The 15229-nt window shown below is 28.3% G+C and overlaps 2 protein-coding genes across 4 annotated transcripts in view; one reads left to right on the forward strand and one right to left on the reverse strand.

The window, feature by feature from the left end:
- Vps13 (vacuolar protein sorting 13C) overlaps positions 1-15229 on the forward strand; it is a 273667-nt gene that overhangs the window by 81146 nt on the left and 177292 nt on the right. For all 3 annotated transcript variants that reach the window (XM_067287043.1, XM_067287044.1, XM_067287045.1), the window contains exons 21-26: positions 471-588; positions 660-789; positions 2621-2776; positions 9207-9363; positions 12301-12383; positions 13429-13687. In XM_067287043.1, the coding sequence (XP_067143144.1) occupies positions 471-588; positions 660-789; positions 2621-2776; positions 9207-9363; positions 12301-12383; positions 13429-13687 (903 nt within the window). The remainder of the gene's footprint in view (positions 1-470; positions 589-659; positions 790-2620; positions 2777-9206; positions 9364-12300; positions 12384-13428; positions 13688-15229) is intronic.
- On the reverse strand, positions 4905-5792 carry LOC136988960 (tigger transposable element-derived protein 1-like). The gene is made up of 2 exons (XM_067286976.1): positions 5506-5792; positions 4905-5430 (listed from the first exon to the last, which is right to left on the reverse strand). The coding sequence occupies exons 1-2, from the start codon at positions 5790-5792 to the stop codon at positions 4905-4907; spliced, it is 813 nt and encodes a 270-aa protein (XP_067143077.1).

Consider the following 15229-nt stretch of genomic DNA (forward strand, 5'->3'; position numbering starts at 1 on the left):
AATGTTTGTATAATTTTTATGCAATAAATTCATAAATTTGAATTTATATTTAAATTAATAAACTAAAAGTATGTAAAGAATTTTTAATAGACAACATTATTTTCATTTATTTGGCAACATCATTATGCATGTGATAAATTCTGCAAGATACTGTTGTTTTGAATGTTAAATTTTTCTGAGGGTTGTTTGATTAAAAGTTTATTGTATGAGGATGGCAAAATTCTTCAAATTTTATTAATATGTAATAGATTTGATATTTGAAAAGCAAAGAAAAACAATAGGTAGAAAAATTTTTTATTTATACAAATTAGTTTTTGGATTATAATCAGTAATATTAAAAATTTTTATTGATGAAACAAATCTTTTTATATATTTATTATTACTGTATATATTATTTATATATATTATTGTATATTATTATTTATTATATATTTATAATATATATTTTTATATATTATATAATTGTTTAGGAGAAAATTGGAAAATGTCTAAAGAAAAACAGAAATCATATGCTCATTTAATCGAACCAATCAATGTTATTGTTTACCTGCAGCAATGCATTATTCAAGAAGACCCTCGATTACCCAAGTTTGTACTTCATAGTCTATACAGCATTATAATTACCTGGCATTTTTTTAACCAATCAATTTAAATTTCAGAATGAAAATTTCAGGAGAGCTTCCATTTCTTAATCTTAGTATTTCAGATCAAAAACTGCAACAACTATTAGCCTTAGTTCAAAGTATTCCTCTTCCAGGAAGTTCTGCTGAGGAACCACCTCAACCTGCTGTAAGTAAATAAAATAATTTATTTATTTAACATAAAATTTAGTTACATTGTTCAACATTAAGACAATGCAAATGTTGATAAATCAATGTTCATTTGTTTTATATCTTAAATCCTGCTTTATCAGAGAACAGATTCTTATTAATGTACTTTTCTGAACTCAATACTTTCAGCTACTTTGGCTCATAAAGTGCATTATCTTATAAAAGTGAAAACATTACTTTAAATTTTAGATTCTATTCTAAGATTTTAGAAATTTAAAAAATAAAGTTAATCTAATTCAAAATTTTTTTTGAAAAATGGAGATTTAGTTAGTTAACAAATGTATACAGGAAATTTATACATTTATATAGGAAATCCTCATTAATTTGAGAGGATACCCTGTGCATATAATAACCCTTATTTTACTTCAAGAACTGCCCATAGAGCAGTTGATATAGCCAGACAACAGGTCATATATAGTGGTTATGTATAAGGCACTAGCTACAGGGAAATTTACCACTTCACAATTATCAAGATTGCATACAGGAGATCTACTTTTTTTTCATGCATCAGAAATGATAGAGCTCCAATAAAGAGGAGCTGCTTGTCAGGGATCTACTCTATCTTTGTATGCAATTACAGAGTGAGCCACTTATGTGAATATATTGGGGCATGGCTAGATGCCTGAACATGAGGATTAAGGAACATCAATATACAATTTGGAAGGGGCTTTCCACCATTGTGCTGGCTAATTTTGTGGCTGATAATGATGTGTAGGTTGAATTTGATAAGGCACATATCTTACACCACTCTGACAATCCTGCTCGTCTCAAGTATCTTGAATGAATCCATTCAAAATATTCAAGGCCTTTGAAAGGGAGGCATGCAGATAATTATAAGGAGATGGACTATATTTTAGTAGTTTGACAAGCATTATATGAGCTCACATAAGTCTTCTTACCAATACTTACGTTTTATTTACTATATATTGTAACATCACTTATGTTTTAATTTGTTATATGGTGTAATTGATATGTTCATTGAATCATGATGTTATTTCTTCACTGTGCATGCATGCATGCTCAGTGAAGAAATAACAAAAATAGAATCAAATGCATACTCTAAAACTAGAACACAACTACAAATTTAAAAAATTGAAACTGTTGTGAATGCATGCATGCATGTATTTTTGTTTCTTTTAATTTGAGGATGACCATTTAAAACAAAAGAAAACATTTGTTTTGCTTAAATATATACATTTTTTTGCTGGTTTTTTGGTGTCTAAGTGTGTTAATTACTATGTTATACTAGTATTGTTGTTGTGCTATATGATTTAATAGATATTCTGTATACTTTAAATTATTTATATAGAATATGTTTGTTTTGTCTTACAGAATAAAAATGATTAAAAAACTTGTAAATACTTTGATTAAAATTTAAAAGTTTTTGATTACTGCTGTTATATAAAATCTTTGTAATAGAAGCTATAAAGTGTAATAATAATTATGTATCTATGTATGAGTTCAAAATAATTTCAACCGTATGTTTAGTGATAAAGTTATTGTTGAATATAATATAATTTGAATTATCTTAAAAATATTACAAGTTAATTGAAATATTACAAGTCTTAATTTCTTGAAAAGTGTTTGCATATAGAAAACATTATGGGTATGTTTGACAATATATAAGTAAGTTTAGACTTCAGTAAATTTAAATGGCATTAATTTAAAGATATTTTTTTTACATTATTAATGTCGAATTGGAATTGAGACTTACAATTATATTTTAGATATATTATTGGAAAATATTAGAAAAATTTTTATATGACTTATTCTAATTTGAAATTTTATAGACAACAATGACTTCAACTGCTCCTGTTAATCCAAAAATAACTCAGCTAACAAAACCTGCTACTGTGAAAGTTGAATCATTATCTAAGCCTGAAGCAGTGGATGAGATTAGCCATGTACAATATATTAATTTGGAATTTAAATTTGAAATCAAAGAGGTATTATATTTTCTTTTTAATGAATATTAGAATAATTCTGAACAATTAAGCTACATCAAGTTAAGAGAGTTTAAAGAAAAAAAAAATATATTTTCTGTCATGTGTTAGCTACCTAAAGTAAGCAGTGGTTAGATATATTTATTTGATTTATAAAGATGGTGCCTCATTTTGTGAGTTTATAGTGTGGCCGTTAGTCATATTAATGTATAATTTTTGTATATATTTTTATTTTACGCTTAGTATTTCATTTGTTTTTTGTCTTTACTATTCTAGAACTTTCCTTCTTAATCCCTTTCCCCTTGGGTGGGGTCACCAGTTTTGAAACGGATGTTAGAAAACAAAAGATTTAACAACTCACTAGGGAATCAAAAGAGTGGGAAAGCTCAGATTTTGTGGAGACCTCGTCGTGGCAGGATGTGCAGTCGAGTTGTGCTCAGGATTGTGGTCAGTGCAATCAGAAACGACTACAGACCTTTCTTGAGAGTATGATAGGATTTTTTATCTGATATCTTGGGGGATGTTTTAGCTTTATTAGTGGCTCCGATCGATGAGAATAACAAGGAAAAGTAGATTCCTGAAACAACAGTGTTGAAGGCAAGGAGCTTCCAGATTTAAGTCCAGTGTAGAGAACTTAGTGAAGATACTCCAAGCAAGGTGAACTAGTAAATGAAAGAGTTAAGATAAAGTGCTAAAACTTATTGAATATTGTTCACTGGTGATTTATCTGAGGTATATAACTACAAAAATTTCCGGGTCTCTCCTTCTTCTCCCTTCTTTTTTCTTAACAATCTGTCCAATTTCCCTGTCTCCTTCTTAGTGTGTAATTAGGTTAAGTTATAGACATAAGTTCCCTGGTAATATTGTTTAATATTGTTGCGTGTTCGTTTGAACTGATCATTGTAAAGGACCATTTGATTGTTGTATATGCGAACTGAAAGCCTGTGAGTTCAGATCGTTTTTTTATAGACAGGGCCGGATTTACATAAGGGCATTTGGGGCCGGTGCCCAGAGCCCCCACAAAATAGGGGCCCCCACAAAACTATGTTTAAACATAATTTTTTTTTCTATTACCATGACAGCCTAGTGTGGCCTAATCATGAGGGCCACAAGCAGAAAAAACCAAACCTGGGAAAAACATATGAAACATATCAGAAAATTTTGGGAAAACATTTTACATAGGTATTTTTCAATTAAATTAAAATACAGTAGATTCTCATATAAAGCACTCCCGTAAAACACGAATTTGTATAATACGATGAAAAAATTGTGACTAGTACTCATACAGAACGATAAACAGGTGTAAGATAAATTTAACATTTTTACATAGTTTCTGATTTTTTGTTTAGAAAAGCAAATGTATACACCTACCTGTTGTTTATATATGAAGAGTGAAGCTGACAGTTTAAAGAAGTAGCAGTTTACAAAAAATAATAATACATACTCATTTAAAGATATAAGAGGAAAATAATTTTATTCAACTTAAAATAAAATTATGCACTTTGCTATTTAACATTTATTCACTATCGGAAGTATCAACAAATAAGTTTCAATGACGCTGTTTTGTTAATATTGGTTGTACACTACAGATTTATTGCTTGAATAGTCCATAATTTCTTCTTGAGTGTTATCTTTATTTAAAAAACAGTTCGTTCTCCAGATCATTTTTAGATTGAAAATATGGGGATAAACAATCATTCAATTTTCTTTTAAATTCCATAAATCCCTCTATTGACGGATCAATTTTCATAAAATGTGTTTCTAACATTTTGGCTATTTGTAACCCTTTATTTATATCTTCTAAACTCAAAGGTTGCTTTGTTGCATTAAAAGTCTGGACTGAGTTTTTCTCCTCATTACTAGATTGACAACAATTTACTAATTCTATTAATTTGATTTTATCAATATCTTTATTGTAATTAATTAATTTGGTGATAATCTGTCTCATTCATATCAACAAAACCCTCTGTATCAATATTTTGTCCAGCAGGTATTACACGATTTACACCTGTTTCTGATGGAGTTGGAGAATTTTCTGTAATAATAACATCTGGCCATAACTTTTTTCAACAGGCATTGAGGGTCAAAGATTTCAGTTCTTTAAGAGACATGTTTATTATTTCTATGCAATTTAGTATTGAATATTCTTTCCAAATTTGCGTAACTGTTCCGTTTGAATTACAATCAATTTTTTAAAAATCATTTCAAATGTACGACGTAAATAAAAAGTTTTAAATGTTTGTATTATCCCTTGGTCCAATGGTTGAAGAATCGATGTTGTGTTGGATGGCAAGCAAACCACTTTAACATTAGGATGGTTTAAATTTATAGGATGGCTTGGCACATTATCCATCAGTAACAAAACTTTAAAACTAATATTTTTTTGTTGTAAATAATCTTTATCCTTCGGTACAAAACAGTTATAAAACCAATTTCGAAACATTTTGCATGTAATCCATGCTTTTTTATTGGCTTGCCAGTGAACAGGAAGCGTTAATTTTTCTACGTTTTTCATTACACATGCATTTAATGTACGATTAATTAACATCGGCTTAGTTACATATTCTCCGACTGCATTAGAACACAAAACCAAAGCTATTCTGTCTTTTGATGCCTTGAAACTAGAAGCAGAAGTCTCATTTTTCACAATATATGTCCTGCCAGGCATTTTTTTCCAATACAGCACAAATTCATCAACGTTATAGATTTGTTCCGCTATATAATTGCCCTACTTTACAATTTTGGAAAAAATTTCAGAAAATCTTTGAGCTGCTTCTGTATCTGCTGATGCACTTTCTCCAACAACTCTCACATTACGCAAAGAGAATCTCTTCTTGAATTTGTCAAACCATCCTGTGCTGGCTTTAAATTCGGGTTTATGCAATTCATTACATGAAACGCTCTCAGAATCTTTTAAACATTGGTAAACCTTGAGTGCCTTTTGTTTTATGGCAACAATATTTAAAGGTATATTTCTCAAGTAACAGTCATTAATCCATATCATTAAACACTTTTCCATCTTAGGCACTAATATGTTTTTTATTTGAGCAACTTTCTTCAAATCTAATAAAGATGTACTAGACAATATGGCTTGTATTTTGCTTTCATTTTGTCTTATTGTTCAAACTGTTGACTCTCGTAAATTCAATTCTTTAGCAATGGTTGCCACTTTTGCACCAGATTTCAATTTATCCAAAATTCTAATTTTGTCGTCCAGAGCTATACGTTTTCTTCTCAACTTCTCAGGTGTATTATTTATTTCAGTAGGCATGGCTAAAATATATATTTTACTTATAAAAATATTATTATAATGCATACAATATTTTTTTTTTATAATTAAGTTACCTGTATTCTGTTTTGACTTACCTTTATTAAAAGAAACTTGATTTGAAACAAATTAGTTATGTATAACACTAACAGTCTGTTTGCAATGAAATAATATTTCAAACTGAATCACATCTCATTTGCATACTGTGACAACCATTACAATTTACAGACTCCTGAATTTGCATAAATTGTTCTGTCCCGTATAATGCGATTTCCTACAATGTGGAATGTATCCCCTGCATTATATGGGAGTCTACTGTAATTAGTTTTACACAATAAAACATATGTATGTTTACAATAACCTTATTTTTAAATTAAATTTACAATTTCCTAGTTGAAATCTAGTTGAAAGTACAGTTTTTTGTGTAAACTTTCTAAATCATCAAATTTGCCTACTCTTAAAGGCGGGCCCACCGTATTTGTGCCCATGAGCCTCTGATTGTTAAATCCGGCCCTGTTTATAGAACCTATACAAAGCAAGAATAAAATTGATCTGTTGTATCTCTTTTACAGTGTTGTCTCCCTTCTTGTAATTCTGTTTGCGGAACTACCTGATAATCGCTTCATATCTACCACAACAGTTCAAAATGACTCATCACAATTTATGAAGATACATACTTAACAACTTTTGAAAGTCTTTTCAGAAATTTTAGTTTCATCTTCAGATCTGACAATGATTATAACAAAAGTATATTCTCTGTCAGATCTGAAGATGAAACTGTGAAAAATTCAAAAACGTTCATCACACAGCTATTAAGCATTCATCCAGCATCTTAAATTGTAGTCAGTGTCTCTTTAAACTGAAAGTAAAAATATTGTTGTTTCTATCAAATACAAGGTAGCTTCAAAAAGTTCCTGGAATTGGTTTATTACTCAAAAGTATGTGTACAATTGATAAATTAAGCAAAGTGTCCTTCAAAGTATTGACAACAACAAGCTTTGCCAATGCTGGTATAGCTGCTGAAAACATTTTTGGAAGCCATCTCGCGACAATGCTTAGAACACAGATGTCGCACTAACCTCATCTGCATTCTTGAAGTGGCATCCCTTGATGGCAGCTTCAACCAGGGGAAGAGGTAGAAATTGTATGAGGTCCCTGTGAGCATTCATGACATTGTGTGTTAGCAAACACAGTGCATGTTCAATTGATCATACAGCATCTTTCAGGTCTTAGAAGGTTTTCTTCCCCAATAACACAAAATTTGGTATTTGCACATTGTTCTTCCACAGACATTTTCGCCAGACTCCGTTTTATGACATCTCATTAACATATAGCCTTCAGTGAATTGTAACTGTTGTCATCTTTGCAGCGAGCACAAATTTGTTTAAACATATTTCTCTATTCCTTACATCAGTGTTTCCCAAACTTTTGACATCTGTGTACCCTTTGTATAATTTTCTTAATGCTGAGTACCCCTTGTCAAAAAATTGCATATACTTTAAATCAAAAACCAAAGATAACGAGGATATTCCATTTCTATATGCTGCTGCACTTGAAAAATCGAAAAAGCCAAAATAGAAGACTATGTGGAAAATATTGTTCCTAGATATAGCGATATGGACTTTAGGTTTCATTTTCGTCTTTCTAGAAGCACTGTCAAAGTAAGTCTCTGCTAAGAATTGTTAGTTGTAGTAACTAGCTACAGAAAAATTGGTTTATTCGGCAATTTTAGCTTTTTATTAATACTAAAGCACATAACAAACCTTTCCTGTTAGAAAAATCGCAGAAAAACTAAAAATACACACGCGCACATTGTAACAATTCAATGTGTAGATACTGGAGGTTTTTGTGTGACACTGTTGTCTTGGTCATAAGGTGGAGGAATACACAGAATCACAGCACCCGGCGAAACCGCTAAGAAGTAACGAAGTTTTTTATTATTTTTCTATGTTCGTAATCGAAAAAAGTAAACTGCTTGTTGCACCAGGAACAGCCGAAGCACAGTGCAGCCTGTACCCCCACTAAACTCTTTCCGTACCCCTGGGGGTACACGTACCACACTTTGGGAAACACTGCCTTACATGTTTAACTAGGACATGCATTACATGTTCCCTTTTTCATTGCCTTTAATTGACTAACTCAGCATAATTCCTGAAACTTCTTAAGCTACCTTGTAGATAACTTTTTCTTTTTGATTTAATAACATATGAAAAATGTTTATGAGCAACTTGACCTAAAGCAGGACAGTCACTGTCCTGCTTTAGGTCGATAACAAATGTGTTCTAGTTGGAATGCTAATTCCATAACGTGATTTTAAAATACTTTTTTTTAGGAGTTATCATAAATGGCTGGAATAAAGAAAAGTTTATCTACTTGATATAGCAAATATTTCCAGTTTGAGATTTTTATTTAAATTGTGTTTTGTTATAGTTTTGTGAACTTTTATAGTGTATTGCTATAGCAATTGCATTAAAAATATTAATATCATAGTTCCTTTATTAACCCCAGGAGAGTATTTTTAAAATATACATATATACAGTTTTTTTTCTAGGCTACAGTTTATTACCTTGCAACAAATGTATGGGTAAAAATTGAAAGAAATACCTTAAGTATTTTTGGAACTATCAAAGTTTATTGACTGTAATTATGGGTTACAGTACTTTTGAAATAATTACTGTTTTTACAGTTAATCCAATTCAGCATCTTCTGTTTCAGTTGTTACATTGTCATTTATGACTGTTTTGATGTCATTTTCAGAATTAGGATCTTCACTATCATCTCTAATTTGAATTTTCCTAATTACCCTTTGACTGATAAGCTTTTGGCTTACGAACTCAATCACAGCTTTCTTATTGTTATTTTTCAACAATATTTATAATTTTATTTCCAAAACTGGTACCATTTTGGAACAGAAGTGTTGTCTGATTCTAAACAATTTAAAAAGATTTAGAATTTTAGTTAAACTTTTTACCTGCTGTTCTAAACTATATGGTACAGTAACATGTTACCCATGCTTTTCAACCTGGAATTTTATTTTTAAAAGCATATCTATTTCCAGGATTTATTTGAAGACTGATGTTTATTAAATCCTGGGATTTAATTGAGGAAATATGGTATTTAAATTCACAAAATTTGTAAAATTTAAATTAAAAATATTATATTTAGATGGGACTTGATCTTTATCGAAAAGGAAAGCTTGAAGATACACAGTTATTGCGATTTGCATTTAAACGTCTTGGAACTAACATGTGTATCAAAACTTTTGAAACAGCTGTAGATCTTTATCTTGGAGGAATATTTCTTCATCATAAAGAATTTCAAAGTAAGTACAGATAATAACTGTTAAATTGTTAGTGCTTAAATTCTTATAAAAAAATCTATTTGAGTTAGAAATTTTTAAGGAAAATTGCATTTTTTTTATAAGTTGTTGTATGTATTCTGAAAAACTGACTCTTTTTTATTAAAAAAAAACCATGGTAATGTCAGAAACAATAATTCAATTTTTTCTGTTTTTTTCATGAACATTTGTTAAACCGAGCATTTTTAATGTTAAATATATAACTTTCCTTTAGTATTTATGCAAAAAGAGTGACTTTCTCTGATATATATATATATATCAAAGAAAGTCACTCTTTTTGATATACATATATCAAATATATTATAATACATCTTTGTATAATATATATAAATCAATAATATAGTATGTATAATATATATAATATATTATACATACTATACTATACATATTACTTTATATGATATATATAAATCAAAATAAATCTTTGTATATTAATATATATATATATATATTAATATACAAATATACAAAGATTTATTTTGTTAAGTAAATGATGAAAAAAAATATGGCTTTGAAGTTTTCTAGATACTATCTGAATTCAAGTTTACTACATAATAACCATTTGTAATATATAAAGAAATCTTTTATCACAACAATATATATTAATTAGACTGGCTTTAAGCTATGAGGAAGAGTTTTAATACATCTCAGCAGATATGAAGTATAGATTCAAGTTATTTATCAAGTAAATAACATATCCCAAACAACTTTTATTTCATAAATGTTTACTAATATTTAAATTTGCTTAATTTAAAGGACATTGTGTACATTTGAATGAGAATTTAAGACATTTTATTGTATAAAAATAATTTTTAGCATTACATAAATGATCCTTTTTATAAAAATATGATAAAGTTGATGATTATAGATATTACTACATTACTAGATGTTAAACTTTATTTTTCTTTTGTACTATTTAAAAGATAATTTATTTGGACTCTCAAGAAATTTGGATAATATATAGACAATATTCAAATGTCTAATATCAAACAACGAAATGAAAATAAATCAATTTCTTGTCTAATTTAATACAAAATAAAGTTTTTTACTGAAACCAAGTTTCATTATTATTAGTCGTCAATTAATGGAACAGAATGTTGTAACAAAAAACTTCTAAAAATGTTATGAGTAGTATTGAAATTTTATATTTATTTATTTTGAGAATGATCAGTATAAGATGAAAAATAGTTTTTGTAGACAAATGTAAAAGAAAATTACAATAAGAGCAATAGTGACATTCATTACTGAAAGATTTCAATCATGAAACAAGAAGTGGAGATGTGTGTAACTAATAAAAGCCTAAAGCCATGGTTACACAATGCAATTTCCAGCTGCACAGGTGACCACAACTGCAACAAGCACGAATCACATGCATTTTCTCGTGGTCACACATTGTTTACTGGCATTGCAACTTGGAAACACACAACCCTATAATAAACCAATAAAAATACAGTAGCTTGTTTTTGACTACTTTTGTGAGTTTACCGACATTTTATGTTCTACTTCAGAGTATTTATGGAATTTTAGCCACTTTTCTTATTAAAATGGCAAGCAGTTCATTTTCTGCAATGAATAAAAGAAAGAAAGGCGATCATTTTGTTAGTGCCAGCAAAAATAGAGATAAAATCTTCGATAAAATGGAAAATTAAAATCCCACAGGCATTCATGTGCCTGAATAAGCTTGATCAATTTCAATTCTGTAAAAGTATCAATTTTCTTACTTTCTGCAATGATGAACTATTTTCAATGTTGCCATCGTATGACATGGCACAAAGGCATTTGTTGATTGGATGTGCATTTGCAATTGGTGTGAGTAGAACAAACATTTTGTTTCTAGTTGCAGTTGCACCAGTTTTACTAGTCAACAAGAACAGCCATTGCAATTGGATCATGGCTTAACAGATTAATCATAGTAATTATATCTTAGATTATTATCTTTACTGTTAGCATTTTTGCTGTTTATAAATTATTAGTGTGTTTAAGCATAACCTTGCAGAATGCTAAAGTTTGTATTACTTTAGTAACATAGGAATGATTTAATTACATACTATCTTCAGGTACTCACCTACTTACAAACTTTCAGACTTGTGAACAATTTGACCGTACGTCTAAAATTTAAATTTCGCTGACTTCAATGCCACCCCATGAATTTGCCATTCATGGGGTGACATTGAAGTCAGTCTATGGCCAGTAATAAATAATAAATTTTTAATGAATAATTAACATTGGCTTATTATTATTGTGTATTGTCATTTTTTGTTTTTGTATGAATTCTTAGATCCTATCTGCTCATAAAGGGGCATTGAAGTTGGTAAAGTTAGAGTAATGGTGTTTTTTTGCTATTATTTGAAATTTTTATAATTAGTGCTTCAAAAATGCATCCCTAAACATAATAGTAAATCTAGTAATGGAGATAAATGCAAGAAATGTTACTCTATTACCATGGAAACTAAACTGGATGTTATAAAACTAAGGGCATTAGGTGAAAAAACTGCATTTGAAACACCTACTAATAAGTGGTAGCAAGTGGTTAAATGAGTGTAATGTTTTTTTATTAAATACATTAAAGGATCAAACACTAACAATAAATGGTTATTCTGCATACAGATGTTCTTTTTAGGTTAGTTTTAGACTTATGACAAAACCTCAGAAATCTAACCTGTTTTTAAGTAGGGGACCACATGTATATGAGAATTGCTGTTCAGAACAAATAAATCATTTTAAATAGATATAAATTTTAAAAATAACAAAAGTTGTTTTAAAATGAAATTTTAAATATCTAACTAATACTTTTAAGTTTATCATTGTAAACTTCAACAATATTTGTCATATTAATTTTTATTAAGTAAAAGTATTATGCAATTTTATAACATATATTTGTTTTTTAAATAATTATCTTAGGATGTGACGGAAGTCCATTATACATCCTTGCAAATAAACAGGCAGAATCACTTGAAAATTGGTTTGTCTTACATTATCTTATGGTTAGTATTTAAAAATTACTATTTAATGTTAATTGTTTATTTGTGTGTGTTGTCATGTGTTAGTTGCAAATGCATTTACATTGTTCATATTGAAAATTAGAGAAATCTAATTAATTAACCAATTGATTGCAGTTCAAAAATAATTATATTTTATTTTTGAACTTTATAGTATTTTCATTCTTTAGTAGTTGATAAGTGTTCTTAAATTTCAGTTTCATCATATTTCAGAATTAAAATTTTTATCATATTGTTCATTATACAACTATCATGTAAAATTAACAAGTTTTTCTCCTCTTTTGTCAATGCCAATTGTTGTATTAAGAAAAAGCCTTAGGAAGAGTTTTTATATTTATCTGAAAAATTGAGTTTAAACAACCCAATAAATGATGTGCTTAATGCATTTAGACTATACATATGATGTAATAGAATTTAATTCAGATAAGACAAGTTTAAGTCAGAAATTTTAGCATCAAAATTTAAAAAGACTAAAGTAAGTTTTAATGTGAGCAAAATGTACAGTTGTAACATTTATGAAGTACTTGGTGTAACTACTATCCAATGTAAACATTTTGTCAAATTTGAGGTATATAATCATATCTTTATAATACTAAGGCTTTTTATTCATAATGATTATGGAAAATTAATTTTAGATAAATGAATGTCTATTTAGTTTAGAGTCCATAGAACATGCATAAAGACTTTAATGCAACCTAGTTTTCTGTAAGATGTGTAATTATAATTATTTTGATATTATTAAATTGAGTATTTGTTGTTTTGTTAAAAATTTTGTTTTGAAGAAATTACAACAAATACAAAATACAATAAATTTCTAAAAAATGAAAAAACTTAACAAATTCCTTATTTTATGTATTTAATTTTTAATATTTCATAATAAACTTATTTTTCATAGTTCATTTTTAACTATTTTAGAAAAATATCATAAAAACTGAAATTTAAATTAATATGTAGAAATTTTTTTAATAAAATTATATTATTATAAAATGTATTTATATTTCAATTATAAAAATTTGTTATTACATTACAGGCAGATAAAAAAGGACCAGATTTTCAGAATCTTTATAACAACACATTACAATCTATTTCAATATCTTTTACTAGTCTTGAATTGATTGTGCATTTGGAAGCATTGTTGTCTCTATTGGATTTCAGTAATCATCTCATGGCATCTTTAACAACAAATAATGCTCAAGAGAATGCAAATAAAATCAAACATGAGGAAACAAAATCTGCAATTACTACAGTAGATACTGAATATAAAGATGTGACTCCAGAAAAACGAAAAGGTTACTTCTCAGAATTTATTTAAAGTTAATTTGTTTTTTAATTGAAATTAAGAAATTTATATAGAATAATAATAAAATATAATGTATGAGGGGTGCTGAAAAGTTCAGAACTTTTCTTAGAAGAAATGAGTTCAGTTTATCAAATTTCTTAGCAGAAATTTGATGAACTGTGTATAATTTATTTAATAAATTTCCTCTTTACAAACATATTATGGTTCTTTCAATTTTTTTAATGATGCAAACAGAACCAATCCTCTGCAGTCCCAATGACTTTTTGATTAGAAGCAAATCTCATCCTTTTCAGGCATTTCTTTGAAGCTTCAAAGAGATTATGTTCTGAGGTGAGATAAGCTCTAATAGACTGGATTATTCAACAATTTGAACACCAAATCCTTGATTATCTGCATGGTTTGGAAGACTGTAAGGTAGAGATGTTTTGCAGAAAGAACAAATCTTGACTGTTTCCCTCCCACTTTTCTTTCAAAACTTTCAGTAATTCATCAGACTATTGATTTCATCTACATTTTCATCTGATGTTTCTAAAATGGGCTGTTCAGAGCATGGCTCATCCGTTTCTTTGATGTGGCTAGTTCAAAATGGGTTGCACATTTTGAACTAGGGCAAATTAATGTTCAGTTGACCATATTTGTTCCAATGTTTGTTAAAATTTATAGGATAAACTGACTTTACAACAAATTTATTTAACCACCTAAAATTGCTAAATTTTCATCAGTTAATTCTAACTAATTTTTAATAAAGGAAATTTGGTTTTGATAGTTTTAATTTTTTTCTCTTCTATGTATTAAATGCATAGTAGTTGAAACTATAAAAGTTAATTTTTAATTAATGAATTGATTAATAAAATTTAAGTTAAAAATTTATTTATTTTAAATAAATTATTAAATTTATTTTTATTCTAAATATTATTTAAAAAATAATAATAAGATTAGCATGTTAATACTCTCTTCTTTAAAGGAATTTTCTGAAATGCATAAAATACTTTTTTGAATCAAGAATTTAAAAATTGCTTAAGCACTTTCAGAATACACAATCATCTAAAACAGGGGTGGCCAATTTTTGTGTACCTAAGATCTACTTTTTATCTTAAAAATGTGTTGCGATCGACTTGTTGTCATAGGCATAGTCTAAGTGGAGAGGGGGAGGTGTGTAATACATACTATGTTTATACACTATATTTCAGTACGAGGTGCACTCCCGCGAGCTATGGATAGATAAGCAAAATATATTCAAAACTATTTTTCTATTTTTTAAATCACTTATTAAGTTTTAGAGATATAAGGCTCATAAAAAAATAAATTTTCAGACCCAACTTTTGATATTTGCAGCTACCAGTTCATTCCGTACAGGCGGTACCTTTCAAGATAGATTTTTAGTAACTTAAAATATAATTTAATTTTTTTTATCAATTGCAATGTATAAGTTGTGGTACTATGTGTTCGTAAATACGAAAAAGTACAGTACAGCTGATAATTTGATTTTAAGATTTCTTTCGCAATTTTTTGTGGGCCAGGAAAATTTATC

Source organism: Centruroides vittatus, unplaced genomic scaffold (genome assembly GCF_030686945.1).
Source record: "Centruroides vittatus isolate TY-2023 unplaced genomic scaffold, ASM3068694v2 scaffold_435, whole genome shotgun sequence".
NCBI lineage: Eukaryota > Metazoa > Arthropoda > Arachnida > Scorpiones > Buthidae > Centruroides > Centruroides vittatus.